At 63.3% G+C, this 19,475-nt stretch overlaps 3 protein-coding genes across 3 annotated transcripts; 2 read left to right on the forward strand and 1 right to left on the reverse strand.

Annotated features, from left to right (window-relative positions):
• Positions 1-246: 246 nt before the first annotated feature.
• On the reverse strand, positions 247-4,320 carry G6PC3 (glucose-6-phosphatase catalytic subunit 3). Its single transcript, XM_075117196.1, is given in 8 exon segments — positions 247-1,100; positions 1,182-1,288; positions 1,290-1,324; positions 1,449-1,567; positions 1,956-2,046; positions 2,662-2,768; positions 3,118-3,344; positions 3,883-4,320. Coding segments are annotated over 8 exon segments (1,329 nt in total). The 5' UTR covers positions 4,174-4,320; the 3' UTR covers positions 247-748.
• A 190-nt stretch (positions 4,321-4,510) lies between these two features.
• On the forward strand, positions 4,511-14,433 carry LSM12 (LSM12 homolog). The gene is made up of 5 exons (XM_075117219.1): positions 4,511-4,686; positions 7,661-7,794; positions 12,453-12,562; positions 12,961-13,087; positions 13,356-14,433. The coding sequence occupies exons 1-5, from the start codon at positions 4,566-4,568 to the stop codon at positions 13,446-13,448; spliced, it is 585 nt and encodes a 194-aa protein (XP_074973320.1). The 5' UTR covers positions 4,511-4,565; the 3' UTR covers positions 13,449-14,433.
• Positions 14,434-14,493: 60 nt separating this feature from the next.
• On the forward strand, positions 14,494-16,842 carry TMEM101 (transmembrane protein 101). The gene is made up of 4 exons (XM_075117218.1): positions 14,494-14,675; positions 15,621-15,801; positions 15,879-16,025; positions 16,225-16,842. The coding sequence occupies exons 1-4, from the start codon at positions 14,539-14,541 to the stop codon at positions 16,531-16,533; spliced, it is 774 nt and encodes a 257-aa protein (XP_074973319.1). The 5' UTR covers positions 14,494-14,538; the 3' UTR covers positions 16,534-16,842.
• Positions 16,843-19,475: the final 2,633 nt, after the last annotated feature.

The following is a 19,475-nucleotide window of genomic DNA, read 5'->3' on the forward strand; positions in this document are numbered from 1 at the left end:
TTTTCTGTCCCCGTCAGAGCAGGACAGACACCCCCAGGGCTTCACGATTGCCCTGCGTGCTTCAGTTTCCCCACCTACAGCAACATCCATCCACCGCGGTGACGGGGTGCGGAGCTGGACCAGCCTGGCTGGGGGGGCGGGGGGCCGCCATCCCCACCCAGGACCCCCCAGCCCAGGTTCTGCCCTGCCCCGGGGGTCCCCAGCCCTGCCTCGTCCCCCTGCTTTTTAAAGGACGTGGTAACAGGATGGTAACCATGCCTTTATTTGGTTAGAAACGCGGTGGCCCCTCTGGCGACCACGGCGCGCTGGGGATCCCAGCCCCTTCCCCTCCCTACCACATGGGGAACTTGAACTGGGAGAACTGGGGCAGCTGGAAGGAGGCTGGGGAGCAAGGTGGCGGCGGGGGGGTGCGGAGCGGAAGGTGGTGACGTTTGTGGGTGACCCCAAGGCTGGGGCTGTCCCTGTGCTGCGTCCCCAGACCTGCTGGGCACAGGGGCACCCCCAGCTCTGCCCCACGCTGCGGGGGGTCCCTGCTCCTCCGGGGGGGAGCGGCGCCCTAAACGCAGCGAGGGTCACACAACTGGCCTCTGGTCCCAGGGAGGGGGGACGGTGGGTGCCCTCCCGGTGTGGAGCCAGGGGCTGTGCTTAGGCCAGGGGCCACGGACAATGGGCACAGCCGAGGGCAAAGCCAGGAGGGGGGGGCACAGGGCTCACCGGGGTATGGTGGGGAACCCTACAGCGGGGACCCCTACTCGGCGTGGGGGGAGCCCCGTGGATGAGTGAGGGAGAGGATGAGCTGGGGCAGGAGAGATGACACCAGCCAGGGCGCGGTGGCGTACTTGAGGAAGCTGGTGCCGTACCACAGGGTCACGTCCGCCGGCTGCAGCAGCCGGTGCAGGCCCTGCACGGCCCCCAGGGCCAGCACGGCGCCGGCCACGCGCTGCCGGGGGTCCAACCGCTCCCCCCGGTGCAGGGGGAAGCCGACGGCCAGCCCCAACCCCAGGGCGCTGCCGGCGTCGCGGCAGACGGAGGCGAAGGGCCGGGTGTCGAGGCAGAGCCAGGCGGGGTCGGAGCACCATTTGGTGGCCAGGCGGATGGACCTGCGGCGGAAAGAGGAGAGCTGTGAGCGGGGTGGGAACCCCAGGGACCCCCGGGGGCAGCTCCCCATGCCAGGCGCTCACCAGTCGATGTCGATGCCGGCGGCGATCACCAGGCTGTGCAGGGCGAAGCAGCTGAGCATCAGGGCCAACGCGGTGGCGACAAAAAACCCCAGAGTGCGTGTGGCCGGGGGTGCGAGACTGCAGCCCCCAGCCCAGGGCTACCCCTGGATGGTGAGGGCAGGCAGGTTGGGGTACTGGGATGGACTGGGGGAGCCTTAAAGGGAGGGGAAGGTGCCCAAAACACCCTGGGCCAGGGGTGGGCGCTGAAGTTTGGGTGGAGGGACCCACCTGCCAGGATGCCGCAGACCACCTGATGGGGGAAATGGGCCAGGATGAAGACCCGTGAGAGCCCCACGGCCAGCAGGAGCAGGATGTAGGTGCAGAAGGGGATCAGCTTCACCACCAGGCTGGAAGGCAAGGAGGGTCAGCAGCTGGGAGGCAGCTCTTGGGTCTGGCTCGGTGCTCCCGAGCGTGTTGTGCCAGGCAGGGCAGGTTTGGACCTGCTTGGCTGGAGGAATGAGTAAAGCACAGGTGAAGGCAGCAAAAGAAAAGCAGCTCGGGGGGGATCTGGGGGAGTCTCCAGGGCTTTGCAGCCTGTTCCTGCAGCAGCCAGAGCTGCCAGGGTAGAGCTGTGTTGCTCAGGCGCTGCCCCGCTGGGAGGGGAAGGCTGTTGGCTGTACCTTCCCGCTCCTCCGCGGCTGCTGCCTGCTGGGGAAGTGTCCCACATTGCACCTCCCTCCTCCAAAAGGTGCTCTGGGGATTTCCAAGTGACGGCTTCCCAGTCCCTGGACTCACCTCCTGCAGTTTCTGGATGCCAGCGTTGTCAGGGCGGTGACAAGGGGCCAGAGGGCTGCCCCCGTGATCATGCAGTGGCCGGAGGGGCTCCCTGTGAAGGGGAAGCACAGGGTGCTCAACACGGTGGGTCGGGGGGGAGCGTGTCCCAGCGGGGCGAGTGCCTGGGGTCACCCAGGAGAGCTGGGGACACGTCTGCTGCGCCTAGCCCTCGCGGCCAGGCAGCCCTGCTTGCGTCCTGGGTTCCCTCCTGGCTGACGGCCACAGCCGGCACTGTGGGCTCGGCTCGAGGATGAGGATGAGGATGGAGCAAGCCGGTGTCCCTGGGTGATGGTCCCCTGCCCAAATAACCAGACAGGGATGCGGGCTCTGTGGGCAGGGGAGGCCAGGCGGAAAGGGCGAGCGAGGTGCCCCGGTCCCTGCTGCCAGCAGACTCTCCCGTGGGTTTCCTGGCCCTGGAGCTGCCCGTGCCGCGCACGCCGTGCCAGCAGCCGTGGCGCCGGGCCCGCTCCCTGCCGCTCACTCATTTGCTCTGCTGCGAGGCGCTGGCTGACAAACGGCTTTCCCGCTCAGGGCGTCCTGCCAGCCCAGCAGCACCCTCCAGCTGCGGTGTTCCCGGCCGGCCGGGGCCTCCCTGCTCCTGTGGCCCTTCCCTACGGATCCCGGGGCCCACCGGAGGTGCGAGGAAAAACTTTCACCCATAACTCACCCGGTCCCGTTTCGCAGGAGACAGGGAACTGGCGCAGTGTGACCAGCTCCTTGCTGGCGAACCCTGACTCATGGACCCACCAGAATGGGCGCTCCCCAAATAATAACCTGGCAGGGAGAGAAACCAGAGAGCGGTGAACAGCCAAACGCAGCCCAGTGCCTTCACCACCCATCCCTGTGGACCCGAGGGCTGAAGCCAGCAGCAGGAGGGCAGGATCCCTGCCAGTTCTTACGGCTCCTGGGGTTTTTTCTGCCATGAATGCCTGCAGATGCATCTCCGCGGCTCAGGTGACCTGCAAAACCTCTGCACGCTTTCAGCGCGGCACAGGCAAGGAGCAGCCCTCATCTCTGCCCCCGAAGCGGAGCCCTTGTTTGTGTTTCTGCTGTTGTGAACGTGCCACCATTCAGCCCTCGGGGTGTCACCAGGTGTCACAGAGACCCTGGGCTATCCCCTCACCATTTGAGAACCACGTTGAGCCACTCTGACACCAGACCAGTCCACAACACCGACACCCCCACCTTGCGGTCGAGAAAATAGGTGAGAGGAAAACAGACAGTGAAGATGCATTTGGGATCAGCCAGGGAGGTCACCGAGATCCAGAACTTTTCCAGCCAGGGTGGCCCGGACTGCAGCACCTCTGCAAAGCGGATGCCAGCGATGTGCAGGGCATCCATTGCGCAAGGCTGGAGGGAGAGAGGGAGTGTTAGAGCTGAGGTCTCTGCACAGAGTCCGCTTGACAGGCAGAGAGAGACCTTGGGAAGGGGGTGGGAGGTGGCTCCCTGGGGCGGTGTCACGCTCCTGTGCTCGGTGTGACACCAAGGGACGCCTTGGTGCCTGATGCCAGCGCTGGCATGGCTTCAGGGAGCTGTTCGCCACCTGAAGTTTGCCCACAAAGGACTCTCAACCTTCGCATCCCACCCGCACCTCGGTGGCTCCGAGGGGACGGTAGTGCTGGGCAGCATCACCACGTGTGCGGGGCTGTCTGCTGGGGACTGGCGCCAGGCAGGGCCCTGACCAACAGGTGCTCCAGGCTGACCCAGCACGGGCAGGTCCCGGGGGGCACATCCTGGCCTGCCTGGGGCTCCCTGGGGCTCCGGGACCTCAGGGCCCCTGCCTGACACAGGACCTCCCTGGAGCAGACCCACGGTGTCCCTGAGGTCTCAGCTAGGGTCTCCCTGGAGCAGACCCAGAGTCTTCCTGGGGTCTCCCTTGGAGTCTCACCTGGAGCTGACCCAGGGTCTCCCTGGGGTCTGCCCTGGAGCAGACCTGGGGCCTCCCTAGGGGCTCCCTGAGGCTGGCACAGGACCTCCCTGGGGTCTCACTGAGGCTCCTGGAGCAGACCCAGGGTCTTCCTGGGGTCTCCTTGGAGCCAGCCATATCTCCCTGGGGTCTCCATGGAGCAGGCCCGGGGTGTCCCTGAGGTCTCCCTGGAACGGAACTGGGGCCTCTCCAGGGCTCCCTGGGGTCTCCCTGGAGCAGGCCCGGACCTCCCCTAGGCCAGGCCTGGGGCATCCCCAGAGCCACCCGGTGCTGCCGGAGCGGCCTGGCCCTCCCGGGGACACCCGAACCTGCTCCCCGCGCTACAGCGGGACCGGGGCTGGGGCCGGGGTGTTACCCGAGGGGGGTCTCCCTCACCACCCTCTCCCCACACCCCCCCGCTCTCACCCAGCCTCTTCCGCCTACATCCCCCAGCAGCCCCCGCGGCACCGGCGGGGCTACGGTGCGGCGAGAGGGACAAACCACGTGAGGGACGACACCACCCCCCCCACCCCCCCCACCCCCCCCGGCCAAGGTCACCCCGCCCCTCGTCGCGCGCGCTGACGTCGCGCGGCGGCCCCGCCCCCCCCCCCCCCGCCGCGCCTGGCCGAGCCGAGCCGCGGCGGCCGCTGCGGGGCTGAGAGAAGATGGCGGCGCCGGGCGAGTACTTCAGCGTGGGCAGCCAGGTGTCGTGCCGCACCTGCCAGGAGCAGCGCCTGCAGGGCGAGGTGGTCGCCTTCGATTATCCCAGCAAGATGCTGGCGCTCAGTATCCCTTCGGCAGCGCTTCGGCCGGCCCGGCTGCGGCCCCGGGAAGGGCCCGCCTGGGCCTCCGCCGCCCGCCCGCCCGCCGGGAGCGGGGTGGCTCTGAGGGGAGGGGGGAGGTCCTGGGGGGAGGCGGGGGCTTTGGGGGGTGGCGTGGTGCTGGGGGGGCGTTGGAGTGGGGGGGAGTCTCGAGGGGGGAGTGGGGAGGTGGGTGGGGAGGTGTGTGTGAAGGGGGGGGCCCTATGGGGAGGTTTTGTGGGGAGTGGGGCGCCCTATAGTGAGGTTTGTGGGGGGAGTGAGGGGCCCTATATTGGGGTTAATGTGGAGGCCCAACAGGGAGGTTTTGGGGTGGAGTGAGACGCCCTGTAGTGGGGTTTGGGGGGGAGTGAGTGGCCCTATATTGGGGTTAATGGAGCGGGAGTAGGGTGCCCTATAGGGAGATCTGGGGGGGAAGTGTGGTGCCTTGTAGTGGGGTTTGGGGGGGAGTGGGGTGCCCTATAGGGACGTTTTGAGGGGCAGGGATGGGCTCTGTATTGGGGTTAATGGTGGGGAATGGGGTGCCCTGTAGTGGGGTTTTGGGGGGGAGTGAGGGGCCCTTTAGTGTGTTATGGGGGGGAAGCCTTATAGTGGGGTTAATGGGGGCAAGTGGGGCACCCTATAGGAAGGTTTGGGGGGAGAGGGCTGCCCTATAGGACGGTTTTGGGAGGGGTGAGGAGCCCCATAGTGGGGTTATTGGGGGGCTCTATGGTGGGGTTGTTTGGGGTGGGTGCCATATAGGAGGGTTCTGGGGGGAGCCCTACAGGGGGTTGAGGGTTGAGTAGCTCCATAGGGGCCTGGGGTTGAGGGTCTCCTGCAGGGCTCTGGGGTTTTTAGGGGAGGCCTTGAAGGCCCTTGCGGGGGTGGGGGGGCACCCTGCAGGGTTCAGGGAGGATGGGGAGTTCTCATGCAGGGGGGATCTCGAGGGCAGGAGGAGCCCTGAGGGGGGTCCTAGGAGGGGGGTGGGTACCTCTTTGGGGGTGCAGAAGGAGGCCTTGGAGGCATGGTGAGATCCCGTGCGGTGGGCAGGGCTGGGTGGGGCTTAGGGGGGGATGGGGGTCCCATGGGAAGTATTGGTGTAATGGGGGTCAGGAGACCCCTGTGGGATTTGGAGGAGGGGGGGGCAGCTCTCAATGAACCTGTGGGGATTTAAGGGAAGGCCATGGAGGCAAGGTGAGGTTGTCTGAGAGTAGGGGCGGCCTGCAGGGTTTAGGGGAAATTTGGGGACCCCTGTGAGAGGAACCTTATGGGGTGGGCCTGGGTACATGGGGAGCCCTTTAGGAGGGTAGGGGCAGGTTGGGGGGCGGTGAGGAGGGCCAGGAGAAGTGCCCTGTGGAGGGGATGGGGGGGTCTGGGGCTGCCCTGGGCCTTGTGTAGAGGAGAGGCAGCAATGCAGTGGTTGGGGGTTTAAAATATAAACCAATATGAATGTGGAAAAAAAAAAAAAAAGGATGTGCTTCTCATTTTAACCTGCAAATAAGGTGAAAGCAAAGGGCTGTTGGAGAACAGCAGAGGGACCACGGGGAGTTCAGGAAGGTGGATGCTCAGCCCAGGGACTGGTGTTGGAAGGGGGCTGGAAGAGTGCTTGAGGCCCCAGGGGTGGGTTCTGGAGGGAAGCAGTGAGTGATGGAGGAGCCATGAGAGGGGTTCATGTCTGCATGCTGGAGCTGGGAGAAATGCAATGGGAAAAGCCCTGCTGGGTGCTGGGCGTGATGCACTTCTGGAGGGGGACTGGGGACCTGTCCCGAGCTGAGGTCCTGTTTGCGCTGGTGCAGTTAGGGTGGGTGAAGCTCCCCAGGCCCAAGTCAGGGCTGCAGGAAAGTGAAATGATGTCCATCAGGTTGGCTTAGTGTGTCATGCTGCTGGTCTGCACTGGAGAGGGCTGAGAGCTCCCGTTCTGGCTTTGCCTTAAGCCTGGCTCTTCCTCCCTAAGCGGGGATGCTCCATCTCATCCCCCCAAAGGAAGAGACCAGAGTTCCCTGAGCATCCCTCGTTTTCTCTCCTTTACTGAAAGGCATTGGCTAGGGAGGGCTTCACCTGCACAGCCAGGCTCGGGGGGACCGGAGGAGAGGAAAAGTGACCTCCGTGAGCATCTCTTCCGAGGAGGAGATGGTGTCGGCGTGGTAGAGGCTCTCCAAGCCATGCTCTCTGCTCCTTGCAGCAGCTGAGGGAGCGGAGGGCTAACGATGCAGCCTCCTGGGGAACAGATTGCGCAGGAATTAATGTCAGCTCTGGGAGGGCTTTTTTTTTTTTCTGGGGGTGGTGCACTGTTGTCTCATTTACACTTGCCAGTCGTGCTGCCATACCGACCACAACAAACCGTGCTGCGTTTGAGGTGCCGCCGGGAGGTGTGCGAGGGCGAGGAGGCCTTTCCCACAGAGCCGCCGAGTAGCTCCTCTTCCATCCGTGCTAGGGACTGCTCCCGGGGAGGCTCTGGCTTAGCCACGGCCTGCAAGAGGAAATAGTTATGGTATAAAAGGGGCAAATTTGAGGTACGGTGGTTGTTCTGGTTCACTTCCCTGTGCAGACCAGCGTTCATTGGCTGGTGCTTGTGGCGAGCGGGGAAGCAGGCAGCACCACAGCTGGGGCCCTGGCAGCAGCAGCACCACCGTGCCTCACCGGCCGGTTGGGACTAAATTGCATTTTTGGAGGAGACCACGCAGCATCGCAGGCCGTGTGCGTTGGGGGTACAGGAGTTACTGGCTGGAAAACTCATGCTTTAATCAGGAAAACTGAATCGGCATCAAACAGATCCAAGAAGAAATGGTTGATGTTGTTGGGGTCTCACTGATGACCCTGTGCTTGGCTGAGCGGGGACGGGGTGGTGGAGGAACTCTCTGAAAACCAAATGTTCTCCCGGTTTGCTCCTGCACAGCTCTGTGCATCAGGCCTGTAAATGTCTCCTCCTGGATTTGTTTTCCTTAACGATTTTTCCCCTCCAGAATGCCCCTCTTCCAGTGGAAAGCCTAATCACGCAGATATCCTGCTTGTAAACTTACAGTATGTTTCAGAAGTGGAAATAATTAATGACCGCACGGAAACGCCTCCTCCTTTAGCTTCACTCAATGTTAGCAAGGTAAGAACCTGCCCTCACGGGCTCGGAGGCGTTTGTTCCTGGGAGGGAGGGATTCGCATGGGGAAGTCCCTGTTGGGGACCGGGTAGATTTTAAACTTTAAATCAACCACTTTGATAGTGGCTTAACACAGCTCCGTTAAGGTTGAGATGATGATGTTTTGGGTGTGTTGAGTCTCTGTGATCTGCTGGGGTTTCTGTAGTGAGGCAGCAGCTGGCTGTCCCTCTCTGCTTTGGGATTGCTCAGAGAGGGAGCTGAGGCCCTGGGTGAGGGAGAAGGAACTCCTGGCTTTGTTTCATTCAAGAGTCAGTCCATGTGAGTCTGAACAAGGGGCTGGGCGCTGTGCTCGGCTGGGGAGCTGGTCCTGTTGCTCCCCTGGGCACCTGCGCACCCTTTGGTCTGGATTTACACTATTTGCTCCAGTGTTGGCTGGAGCTTCTAGCCTGGTTTAATGTAGGTTTAATTGCCTGGGTGACGCTGCATCCTCCTGTTAAAGCACTGGAGGTGCTGAAGGTGCATACTGGGAGCTCGGTGGGTGGCTCTGCCCTGCGCCAAGCCCTGTGCCCTCTTTGGAGGCTGCTCCGCTGCACACCGGCCTCCTGCAGCAGGGGTGAACGTGGATTTCTGTGCTGGCAAGTGGGTGCAAGTTGAAATGCTGACCAAGAATTTCAGCATCAGGACCTCTGGAGGGTTTTCAGTAACGCTGAGGCTGCAGAGCACCTTTTCGCTTAGGAAAAGTTCTGTGGTCTTGATCCTCCTGGCTCCACAGCAGCCCCAGCGCTGCTGGTAGAGGGACGTAGTGCTTTGCTGGCCGGAGTGAACAGAGGGTGGAACCTTTTGTAAACGTGCATCAGGTTCTTCCCTGACAGCGAATGACTCAAATGCTCAAATCAAAACCTTCCAGAGAAGGTGGGCACAGCTGAAGCTGGTACTCTGCTTACTGGAGCCTGTGCCGCTCCTTCCAAGCGGTCTCTCTTCCAAGATCCTGGGTTAAGAACGCACTAGAGCACTTTTTGTGCTCCCATGGATGACGCTAGATGGGGTTTGTGCTTTGGCGGGTGCCCTCTCTGCCTGCAGCCACCTCTCCACGTGAACTTTGGTCCTCTTCAGAACCAGATTTATTTGGGGTGAAGCCGGATGGCGGGGGAACGGGCAGGAGCAGTGAAGCACTCGTGCAGTTAGTTGAATTTTGAGGAACTGCTCTTAGTGCCTCCTTCAGGAAGAGGATCGCTTCTGATTCCCAGTGATGGCGCTGAAAAAAGGGAAGGTGAAGGCAAACTCTTGATGCTGGTGTGAAACAGCTGGAGACAGGCAGGCTCCGGGGAAGCCGGGTGTGGGGTCTGGCTGTGGGGCTTTTCAGTTGTCACCTCCTCATCCCACGGGGAAACCTCCTCTCCTGGCAGGCAGGCTCAGGCAGGCTCTGCCTGCAGGTCGGTGTCACGGGGGTGGCACCAGCTGGGCGTCCATAGCCCCTGTGGGTTCCTTCTCGGCGGATTAGCACGTTGGTGGAGGTCTCAAATGACACAACCACCGTAAAGATGCGACTGTGCGTTGTAATCGAGTGACATCGTTGGGAGCGCAGCCGGGAGGTGGATGGGCCTGCTGAGGGGAAAACCGACCGCCTGACTTCAAATACTCGCCTCAGACTTTCCAGCATCGAAATAATTGCTGTGCCTTTAGGCATGGAGAAGAAAAAAAACCAAATCAAGTAGTATCTTCAGCAGCTACACACTGACTTCCATCCACTGGAGTGTCTGTGTCCCCGTCTCCAGTCATGGGAGGGTTTTCCATGTCCCTCTGACCCACATCTCAATGAACAGCCAAGCTGGGATCCGGTGGTGCTGCAGGACTGGAATACAGACAAGCTGGTACTGGCCATACTGGGAGAAGGAGCTGTTGGCACACAGGAGTGCTTGTGGTGCTCCATGGCAAGCCCTTGCTGCTCTGGAAGGCCCTGGAAAGCATGCAGAGGCCCCAGGAGATGCTCAGCCCTGCCTGGCCCTTAGTGGAGAGAAGATGTTGGGACCGCAAGACTTGCTGGGCTTGGAAGGCAGCAGGATCTGGCGGTGGGGGGCCCAGTCTGGCGGGGGTCCGAGCCCCTGGTGGAGGAGGGCAGGGGTGCCGGCTGGTGGCAGTGGAAGGTGCGGGCAGGGGGAGAGCGGGTTGTCAGCTGCAGGTGGCTGTCATGAGGCTGCTGCGGGAGAGGTGTCCTGCAGACTCCCCTGGGGAGGCTTCAGGAGGGATGCAGCGTGAAAATTTGGGGGGAAAAAACACTTTTGAATGGTGACACGGGAAGAAGGGTGGTGTGCAGTTCAGCTCCGGCAGCTGTGGAGCGGCTGGAAGAGCAGGCGAGAGGCGGGCAAGGAGGTAATGCCGGTGCGACGGAGGGCTGGCAGCGGCTTGGTCCGGGTCGGGCTGAGCTCGGAGCTTCCTGCTGCCGGCAATGGGGGTGCAGAGGGATGTCATTGCAGAGTCTGGGGACACCAGCCTGCCCTGTGGGGCTGGCACCTGCCAGGGGACCTTGGCACAGCCTCGGCTGCGTGGCAGCGCCGTCTGCAACCGTGCCGGGGAGAGGTCAGCTGCCTGGTTTTGGAGGGATCCCCTTGACTTGCTGTCTGGGGTTCGCCATGCTCGGCTCTTCTCACCAGGCTGCCGGCACCCCAGTGGGACGGGGGGCTATCCTGGCGGTGGGGGGCTGTGGCACGGCGCTCGGTGGCCCTTGCTGGTTCTTCTTGCCGCGTTTTCCATCATTCATAGGGACGAGAATAGGGAAGTGACTCATTCATTCATTCTGCCATCGCACAAGGTGCGTATCCGAGCCTTCAATAGCCCTGGTGCCTTCGGGTGCTCACTGGAGGGGGGGCGTGAAGCGGCGCGGGAGCTGCGCTGGGAACAAGGAGGCTATTTTGAACTCTTGGATCAGGGAGGCTGGAAATTGGAGCCTCGGCGTGTCCAATTTGCTTCTTGTCCGGGGATAGCGGCAATGAATAGGGAGAGCACATCCTATTGCAGGGGAAAGGCAAGAGCGAGGGGACCCTGGATCTTGGCACTCAGTTAATAAACTAAGCAACGTTGCAAGTGAGCCAGCTCTGGGTGAGGGCTGATGTGCCCCAGCTAGAAGCGGGAGGATGAGGTTGCTCTTCATCCGCGCCTCTCGGGTTTCATGGCTCCTCGCAGGTGGTCTGTCATCACCTGCCTCCTTGCGGGGCTGTCCCCAAAGCTCTGGTGCAGGCGATGGAATGAGGGGCGGTTGGGGGAACCAGGTACGCCGGCCTCGGGGAGCAGCCCTGCTCGGGTGAAGTGTCGGTGCGGTCGCCTGCGTTGACTTGGATGAAGGAAACTTACTGGGGAACGTTACGCCTAGTCTTTAGAAACCAGTTTGGAAGCCGGACTGGTGGTCTTGGAGAAAGCAATTCCTACGTGGAACGAGGCGAGTAGCTTCGGAGCAAGCTTGTGCCAGGGTTAAGAAGAGATCCCTACTTCTGTCCCCCTGTTAAGGCTTCCCTTGCTCACCGAGAGGCTGGGGAGCACGCGGTGAGCAGCCGAACGCTGCCGCAGCGAGCCCCGCTCGCCTGGGCACGGAGAGCAGCTGCAACGGGCTGTGTCTGCCCAGTGGCTGCTGTTCCAGGAGCTGGGCTGGCTGCGAGGGGGAAGCCTGGCCCTTATTAGCGTTATTTGCTACAAAAAGTGTCCCCGCTCAGTGGGAGCTCGGGCTTTCCCTACCCAGAGAGGGCTTTAGAAAGGGTGAAGCCATCCTCACACAGCACGGCGAAAGCCAGTCTGGCTTGGGGAGCCCCTGCAGGCGTGAGGCCGTTCCGGTGAGGATGAGGAGGAAGAGGAGGGCCGGCGTGGGTGGCAATGCTAATGTGGCTCTTCCACTGCGGCAGCTTCAGCCGGGGAAAGGCGGCTGGTCCAGCGCCGCCTGCCCGTCTCCTGCCTCCAGGCAGCTGCAGCTCCTTCTCCTCCTCCCACGGCCGTGGGATTTAACTCGGGGGACACCAGGGTTGGGATTTCCCCTCTCTACTCCAGGACCCTGCCAGCGTAATCACACTTCCCCACACACAGACGGTGTGAGCTGCGGGGTGACTCCCAAATAACCCCCTTTGCTTGGTTTTGGGGGTTTTTTTTTGGGGTGGAACAGAATAACTGCTCTGGAATAAGGTTGCTCATGCTCCTGTGTGGTCTGTACAAGGCATTTACACCCTGCAAGCCCTAACGTAATGGTTACTCTGGGCTCGTCTTTCCCATCCGCATCCCCTCAGTAAACAGCGAGCAGTGGAAGGTGGTTTGGACCTAAAATGCAGCAATTAATTCAGGAAAAGGCAGAGGGGAAGGTGATGGCTGTGCATCTGGCCCCCGGCAGGTGACTTCCTCCCTGTGCCTGAACAGGGGGGTGTGAAAAGGGGCCCCCACATGTCTGAAATACCAGGCGGACACAGGCAGTGACTCAAAAAGGAATTGAGTCGTGGCCTCAAATCCGTGCGGCGCTCCAGCATGTGAGGAGAAAGGTGTGGTGGGAGGGTGGAAATGGCACGTTCGTCGTTATCTGCGTTTAATTGGCGATCTGGACAGCGAGCTGCATCTGCGGGGGTGACCTGCGTCCCCTCGGAGCTCTCACCGCCGCTCAGCCGAGCTCCCTCTCTCTTTGTCTCCCCTCCAGCTTGCCAACAAAGCGCGGACGGAGAAGGAAGAGAAGATGAGCCAGGCGTATGCAATTAGCGCTGGTGTCTCTCTGGAGGGACAGCAGCTCTTCCAGACTATACATAAGACGTAAGTCCCCCTCGTCGGTGCCTCCTGCGCTCTGCCCCGGCGCCGTGGGCTGGGAGCCACCGGTGGCGCAGCATGGCTGGGTGGAAGGAGCTGGAGGGGGTTCACATCGCCTTGTCCCTTGGGCTCGCCACCACACGCTGCCGATGTGCCCTGGGATGCGCTGGCCAGAGCCCCTGAGGACCTGGTGATGGCTCCCTTGCCCCTTCCTTGCCAGCCACGTGCCTGTGGGCTCGCACCCCTCTCTGCTTGGCTACCCAGGAGGTACCGGGTGGCTCCTGCACCCGCATCGGACCCTTGGCAGGGCTGGGTGGTGGCTTTCGGAGGGGCTGGAGGATGCGGGAGCGTGGCCCAGACCCTCCCGTGGTTGCCTTGCTGATCCTTTTTCCCCCTCCCCGCAGCATTAAAGACTGTAAATGGCAGGAGAAGAACATAGTTGTGATGGAAGAAGTCGTTATCGCCCCTCCCTATCAAGTGGAAAACTGTAAAGGCAAAGAGGGAAGCGCCCTGAGTCACGTACGCAAAATAGTGAGTACGGGCAGGGGGGTCCGGTGGCACTGGGGATGCCGGGAGGGCGTCACATCCCTGGGGACACCCATGGGTGGGCTTGCCTGCCCCCCGGGATCCCCTCCCAGCCTGGCCCCCAGGGGATCCCCTTCCCATCCCAAGGACCCCCTCCCTGCCCCTGGAGGATCCCCAGCCCATCCCTGGGATCCCCTGCCTTCGCTAACCCCCCTTTCCTCCCGCCCCCCCCCCCCCCCCCCCCCCTTACCCACCCCACCCTCCCCGCTGGCAGGTGGAGAAACATTTTCGAGACGTGGAAAGCCAGAAGGTAATGCAGCGTTCACAAGCACAGCAGACACAGAAGGAGACCTCCCTCTCGTCCTGAGGCCCACCTCCCGGCGCCGGGACCCCCCACCGCCCCGCCACGACTCGCCGGAGGCGGGAGGGCGGCGGCAGCGGGGGTTCAACTTTTATTTCCTTTTTTTTTTTTTTCTCCTCTCTCTCCTCGAGCTCGTTAATGGGGAGCTCGACCGATTCCAAACCTTAGACTTCAAAACAAACGAGAAAAGAGAATAATTTAAAAGCTCACGCATTACTTGACTAACAGACTTTCTTTTGTCCGCCATGTTTTCTTTCCTACCGGCCAGTCAGACTTTGTTAGTTTTATTTTTTTGACGTTTCTTTCCTTTTTGCCTCCCTCTTCCCCTGCTGCCAACCCCCCCTTTACTTTTCTAAAGGGGGTCTGTCACCCCCTCTCTGCCTGTCCCGAAGGAACATCTCCCCCACCCCCCCACCCATCCCCTTCCCCCAAAAACACCCCCCAACCCCCAAAAATAAAAGTAACGAGCTGACTGCGGTGGCCGAACCGGGACCCTTGTGACCAGCGCGGTCTCGTTTTAATTTTGTTTGCACAGGGCAAGGCTTGAATTAGTCTTATTTTTCTTATCTTTAAATATATATATGAATATATATTAAAATGTTCTTTAAATATTTTTCTGCTTCCAGCAGTTCTCTCGATCAGGATCGTGGCAAAAAACACCCCCCTTCCTGCACCACCCCCCTCCCACCCCACCACCCCCCACCGGGGCCTCGGGTTGGGTTCCCCGCCTCCCTTTTCTTTTCTGTTATTTTTTTGCCCCTTTTTTGCTTTTTTTTTAAAAAAAGTTTTTATTTTCCCTTTTTTTTTTTTTGCCACGATCCTCCCCCCCCCTTTTTTTTTTTTTTTAAGAAATGGATCAAAATCAAACAATTCAAGCCCTGCCTTTAGAAGAGTTAAAAATTTAAAAAAGAAAAAAAAAGAAAAAAAAAAGGAAAAATTTTTTAGTATTGTTTAGCAAAAACAATAAAACCCGAAATTTTTTTAACCATCACCCGTGTCTGGCGCTCTGGGGGGCGGGGCTTCGCGCGGGGGGCGGGGCCGCCCGCGCGCTGTTTCCGGCGGGGGGCGGGACTTCCGGCGGGGCGGCCCCGGGGCGATGGCGGCGGGCCGCGGGTGGCGGCGGCGGGCGCTGCGGCTGCTGACGGCGGGTGGCGGCGTCCTGCTGACCCGCTTCCCCTTCTGGCACTGCTTCAGCGGGCTGCTGCTCTGCGCCGAGCGCGCCGACGGGCGGCGGTGCGGGGCGGGGGGGAGGCCTGGTCCTTGGGGGGGCCCGGGGCTGTGAGGGGCTGGGGGCGGCCTTGGGGCCCGGGGGGGCCCGGGACTGTTGTGGAGCTGGTGTGGGGCTGTTGAAAGGCCTGGGGGGCCCGGGGCGGTTGTGAGGCTGGGAGGGCCTGGGGTTGGCGGGGGGGGGGGGGGGGGGGCCTGGGATAGGTGTGGGGCTGGGGGAGGCCTGGAGGGCCCGGGGCTCATGTGAGCCTGCGGCTGGTGTGGGGCTGTGAGGGCCTGGGGTGGGCGTGAGGGGCATGGGGGGCCTGGGGTAGGTATGGGGCTGGGGGGGCTTGTGGGACCTGGGGCTGGAGGCGGCCTGGGGCTGCGGGGGGCCCGGGGAGCCTGGGGTGGGGGGGGGGGGGCTTTGAGGGCCTGGAGTACATGTGGGGCTGGGGGGAGGCCTGGGGGGCCGGGGGCTTGGGGTATTTGTAGGGATGGTGTAGGTGTGGGGCTGGGGAGGGCCTGGTGTAGGTGTGCGGCAGGGGAAGCTGGTTATTTGTGGGGGGGCTGGGGGGCTTCTGGGCTAAGTGTGGGACTGGTGTGCCTGGGGCTGATGTGGGGCTTTGAGGGCCTGGGCTAGGTGTGGGGCTGGGGTGGTTGGGGCAAGTGCGGGACTGTTGGGGGGCTCCTGGGCTAAGTATGGGGCTGGGGGGACATGGGCTGGGTGTGGGGCCAGACGAAGGGGAGGGCTGGGGGGAGGGCAGAGGGGCAGCTGGGGGGGGCTGGGGCAATTAGAAAGATGGTCTGGCAGGGGTGCAGAGGGCCTCCCGCTAGGGGAGGGCTGTGTCAGGGTTAGGGTTAGGGTCTCGGGGTGGGTCTGGGGGTGAGTGGGGGTGTGGGGGTGAGCAGGGCCAGGGGTGGCTGTGGGGAGTTGGGGGTCAGGGGCTGGAGCTGCCGCACACCCCCCAGGAAGCCGGACATCCCCATCCCCTACTTGTACGTGGACATGGGGGTGGCCGTGCTCTGCGCCAGCTTCATGTCCTTTGGGGTGAAGCGCCGCTGGTTCGCCCTGGGGGCCGCCCTGCAGCTCGCCGTGGCCACCTACGCCGCCCACGTCGGCGGCCACGTCCACTATGGCGACTGGCTGAAGGTAAAATGCACCCCTCCCCAAGACCCCCAGCCCCGGCCTCAGGGGGACCCGCGGGGGTGACGGTGGCCCTGGCGCAGGTGCGGATGTACTCCCGGACCATCGCCATCATCGGCGGCTTCCTCATCCTGGCCAGCGGCGCGGGCGAGCTCTACCGCCAGAAGCCGCGCAGCCGCTCCCTGCAGTCCACGGGGCAGGTCTTCCTCGGCATCTACCTCATCTGCCAGGTACGGGGAGGGGGTCACAAAACACTTGGATGGGGGGGACACACACAACAGCCACCTCCTGCCCCCAGCCCTGCTGCAGGCAGACGGCTGGGTCCGTTGGGGGTTTCCCTCCAAGGGGGAGAAGCTTCAGGCAAGCGCTCCCAGTGCCACCAGTCCCCGCAGTCCCCACCACGTGTCCCCCCCATGTGTCCCCCCCCAGGCCTACTCCCTGCAGCACAGCAAGGAGGACCGCCTGGCTTACCTGAACCACCTCCTGGGGGGGGAGCTCGCCCTCCAGCTCCTCTTCATCCTCTACGGCCTCCTGGCCCTCGCCTTCCTCTCCGGTTACTACGTGCGGGCGGCGGCGCAGGTGCTGGCGGTTCTGCTGCCCCTCGCCATCCTCCTCATCGACGGCAACATCGGCTACTGGCACGAATCGCGACGGGTCGAGTTTTGGAATCAGATGAAACTCATCGGGCAAAACGTTGGCATTTTTGGAGCCGTCGTTATCCTGGCCACCGACGGCTGAGCGGGGTGGCCGCCGGCCAGGACTGGGGCGGGGGGGGAGGACAGCGAGGGGGGGTGTGTGTCTGGTTTTTTTAAAGAATCACTGCTATTTATTCTTTTTTTTTTTTTTTTTTTAATTTGTAAATATTTGATAATTTTGCTGGCGGATGGGGCGGGTGCTGCCCTGGGTGTGGGGGGGCAGTTGGGGGGGGGTGGCTCACACCTGTGGGGTGCCGGCCACTGTGTGGCCAGGCCCCCTCCCCACCGAGGGGTGCGTGTGTGTCCCCAGGGTGTATTTTTACTGATGAAATGAGAAATCTTTTACCTCGTCCCTGGGGCTGTCTCGGCTGTTGTGTGCCCACGAGGTCGGGCCCTACTGCTCTGGGGGGCTTGGGATGGGGGGCTGTGTGTGTGCTTTTGGGAGGCTTGGAGGGGGAGTTGCCTGCTTTGGGGGGCTTGGGGGAGCCAGCGTGCAGTGGGGTGGGGGCAATCCTGGGTGTTCCTCTCCCTTCAGTGGGGAAACTGAGGCGGGGGGGGGACAGGGGGGTCCTGGGCTGGGTTTTGCTGCCTGTGCTCTGCTGTAAGCCGGCGCGGGGGTTTGGCTTGGGGTTCGGGGGGGGGGCATGTCGTGGGGGGACACGGCGAGGGGCTGGCAGAGCCCTGGTGTCCCCGAGGGCTGTGTCCTCACTGTCCCCGTCCTGCAGCCTGGCGTGTGTGTGTGTCCCCCGGGCTGGGCAGGTGTGTGTCCGTCCTGCCCCGCCCCCCCGCCCCAGGCCAGTGGAAAAGCAAACAGGGGCTGATAAGGGCCTTCCTCCCGGGGGGGGGGGGCACACGTGGCCCCTAATGCGCCTCCAGCGGAACCAGGGGGCCATAAAGCGCGGGGAAGCGGCAGGGCCTTGTTTGCTCTCCCTGTGCCTTTCCGTCCGACACCCGGGGCTGGGGGGGCTCCTCGCTCTCCAGGACCCCCCCACCAGGGGCTCCTTGGGCTCCAGTGATGCACCTTTGGCCCCAGGCTTTCCTCCTCTTCCTCCCTGCCCATGGGAGAGATGGGGGGCATGAGGGCACCCTCTGCCCCATCCCCTTTGGCTCTTCTGGGGCCACCCCTTGCCCTGCTGGGGGGGGGGGGCCTGTTGCCGGGCCCCCCACCTCCATGCCCGGGGACAGAGGAGGTGGCAGAGCCATCCTGTGACCTTTGGAAAATTGCTGTTTGCTGACAGTCGGGGGAAATGGTGCAGAAAACCCTCATCTCCCTTCTCCCCCCGCCCCCCCCCCCCCCCAACAGCAGGGTCTGCTCTGTGCCAAGGGGGGGCTGGGGGCCACCCGGACCCCGATCCTCCCTCCCGGCCTCAGCTCGGGGACATCTGTGAGAGTGCGGTGACATTGCTGCCGTCCTGGGGGGTTTGGTCCCAGTCCACAGCGGTGGGACCGTGGGGTTGGTTCCCCCCAGCCACCAGCTCCCTGTGCCCCCCCTCCATGAACCCCAAGATGGGGCAGAACCCCCATGTGGGGGCACTTCTGTGCCGAAGTGCTGGATTTGGCCTCGCTGCCTGCAGGGACGCGTGGCGGGACGCTGCGGGGGGGCCTCCACCGCCCCCCTCGATCCAATTAGCCCCACCATCGACCCGTGCCTTCAGCTGCGGGGACGTGAAAGGTGCTGGGCTGGGGGGGCTGCGCCCACCCCCACGGGCTGGCGGGCAGCTCAGCCCCCTCCCGGGCTGGCACCGTGTGGCCGGGGCAGCATGGGCCCCTGGTTGTGTCCCCACGCCGGGGTGACACCGCGGCCACGCCGTGGGGGTGAGTCCCACCGGGGCTGGGGACAGCCACAGGGCTGGGACCCCCGTGGTGGCACTGCTGCGAGCCGTGTCCCGCTGCTGCTCACGGGGGTGATGGCCGGGTCAGGAGCGGGGAGCGTGTCCTCCCCCAGCCAGGCCTGTGGCACCCCACGGGGTCCCCATCAAGTTGTGTCGTGTCCCCCCCCACCCAGCCAGGCCTGTGGCACCCCGCGGGGTCCCCATCGTGCCATGTCCCCCGCATCCGGGCCCATGGCACCCTTCAGGGTCCCTATCAAGCCGTGCCCCCCTCCCCATCCGGGCCCATGGCACCCTTCAGGGTCCCCATCAAGCCATGTCCCCCCTAGCTGGGCCCATGGCACCCCACGGGATCCCCATTGAGCCGTGTCCCCCCCCAGCCAGGCCTGTGGCCCCCCACAGAGTCCCGGCTGAGCCATGTCCCCTCCATCCCCCTGGCTGGAGATGCATCTGCCTCTGGGTGGGAGCACCCCAGGGCTTTTGGGGACCCCCTTCTGCCACCTCTCCCTGTCCCAGCACCAAATAGCGGCTTTGGTGGCCCCGTCCCGGTGGGGACCCGGAGCCCCCCCTCACGGCACGTCCCCGCCAGGCGCCTCCGTGCCTCAGTTTCCCCCGCACGCCGGGCTGGCTGATTGCTCCTTAATGCCAAATCCATAACGAATTAATGTCCCCCCCCCCGGCGCGGGGGAGCGGAAAGGGCAGCTCATCCGTCCCGGGGGGCTGTGACAGCGGGTCGATGGCGGCGGCGGGGGCTGCGGCGGCGGCTCCGTGCCCTGCCCTGGCGGCGGGGGAAATCGGGGCAGCTGCGGGCCGTGTCCCGGCTGTCCCCGTGTGCTGGGCCTGTGTCATGGCTGTGCCGTGTCGGGGTCCCTGTGTGCCACTGCCACGGCCTGAGGCTGTCCCTGCGCCGTGCCGTGTGCCGTGGCTGCGTGTCACATCCGTGTCCCTGTGCCCTGTGCTGTGGCTGCGTGTCACATCCGTGTCCCTGCGCCGTGTGCCGTGGCTGCGTGTCACATCCGTGTCCCTGCGCCGTGGCTGTGTGTCACATCCGTGTCCCTGTGCCGTGTGCTGTGGCTGCGTGTCACATCCGTGTCCCTGTGCCGTGTGCTGTGGCTGCGTGTCACATCCGTGTCCCTGTGCCGTGTGCTGTGGCTGC

Source organism: Phalacrocorax aristotelis, chromosome 23 (genome assembly GCF_949628215.1).
Source record: "Phalacrocorax aristotelis chromosome 23, bGulAri2.1, whole genome shotgun sequence".
In the NCBI taxonomy this organism is placed as follows: domain Eukaryota; kingdom Metazoa; phylum Chordata; class Aves; order Suliformes; family Phalacrocoracidae; genus Phalacrocorax; species Phalacrocorax aristotelis.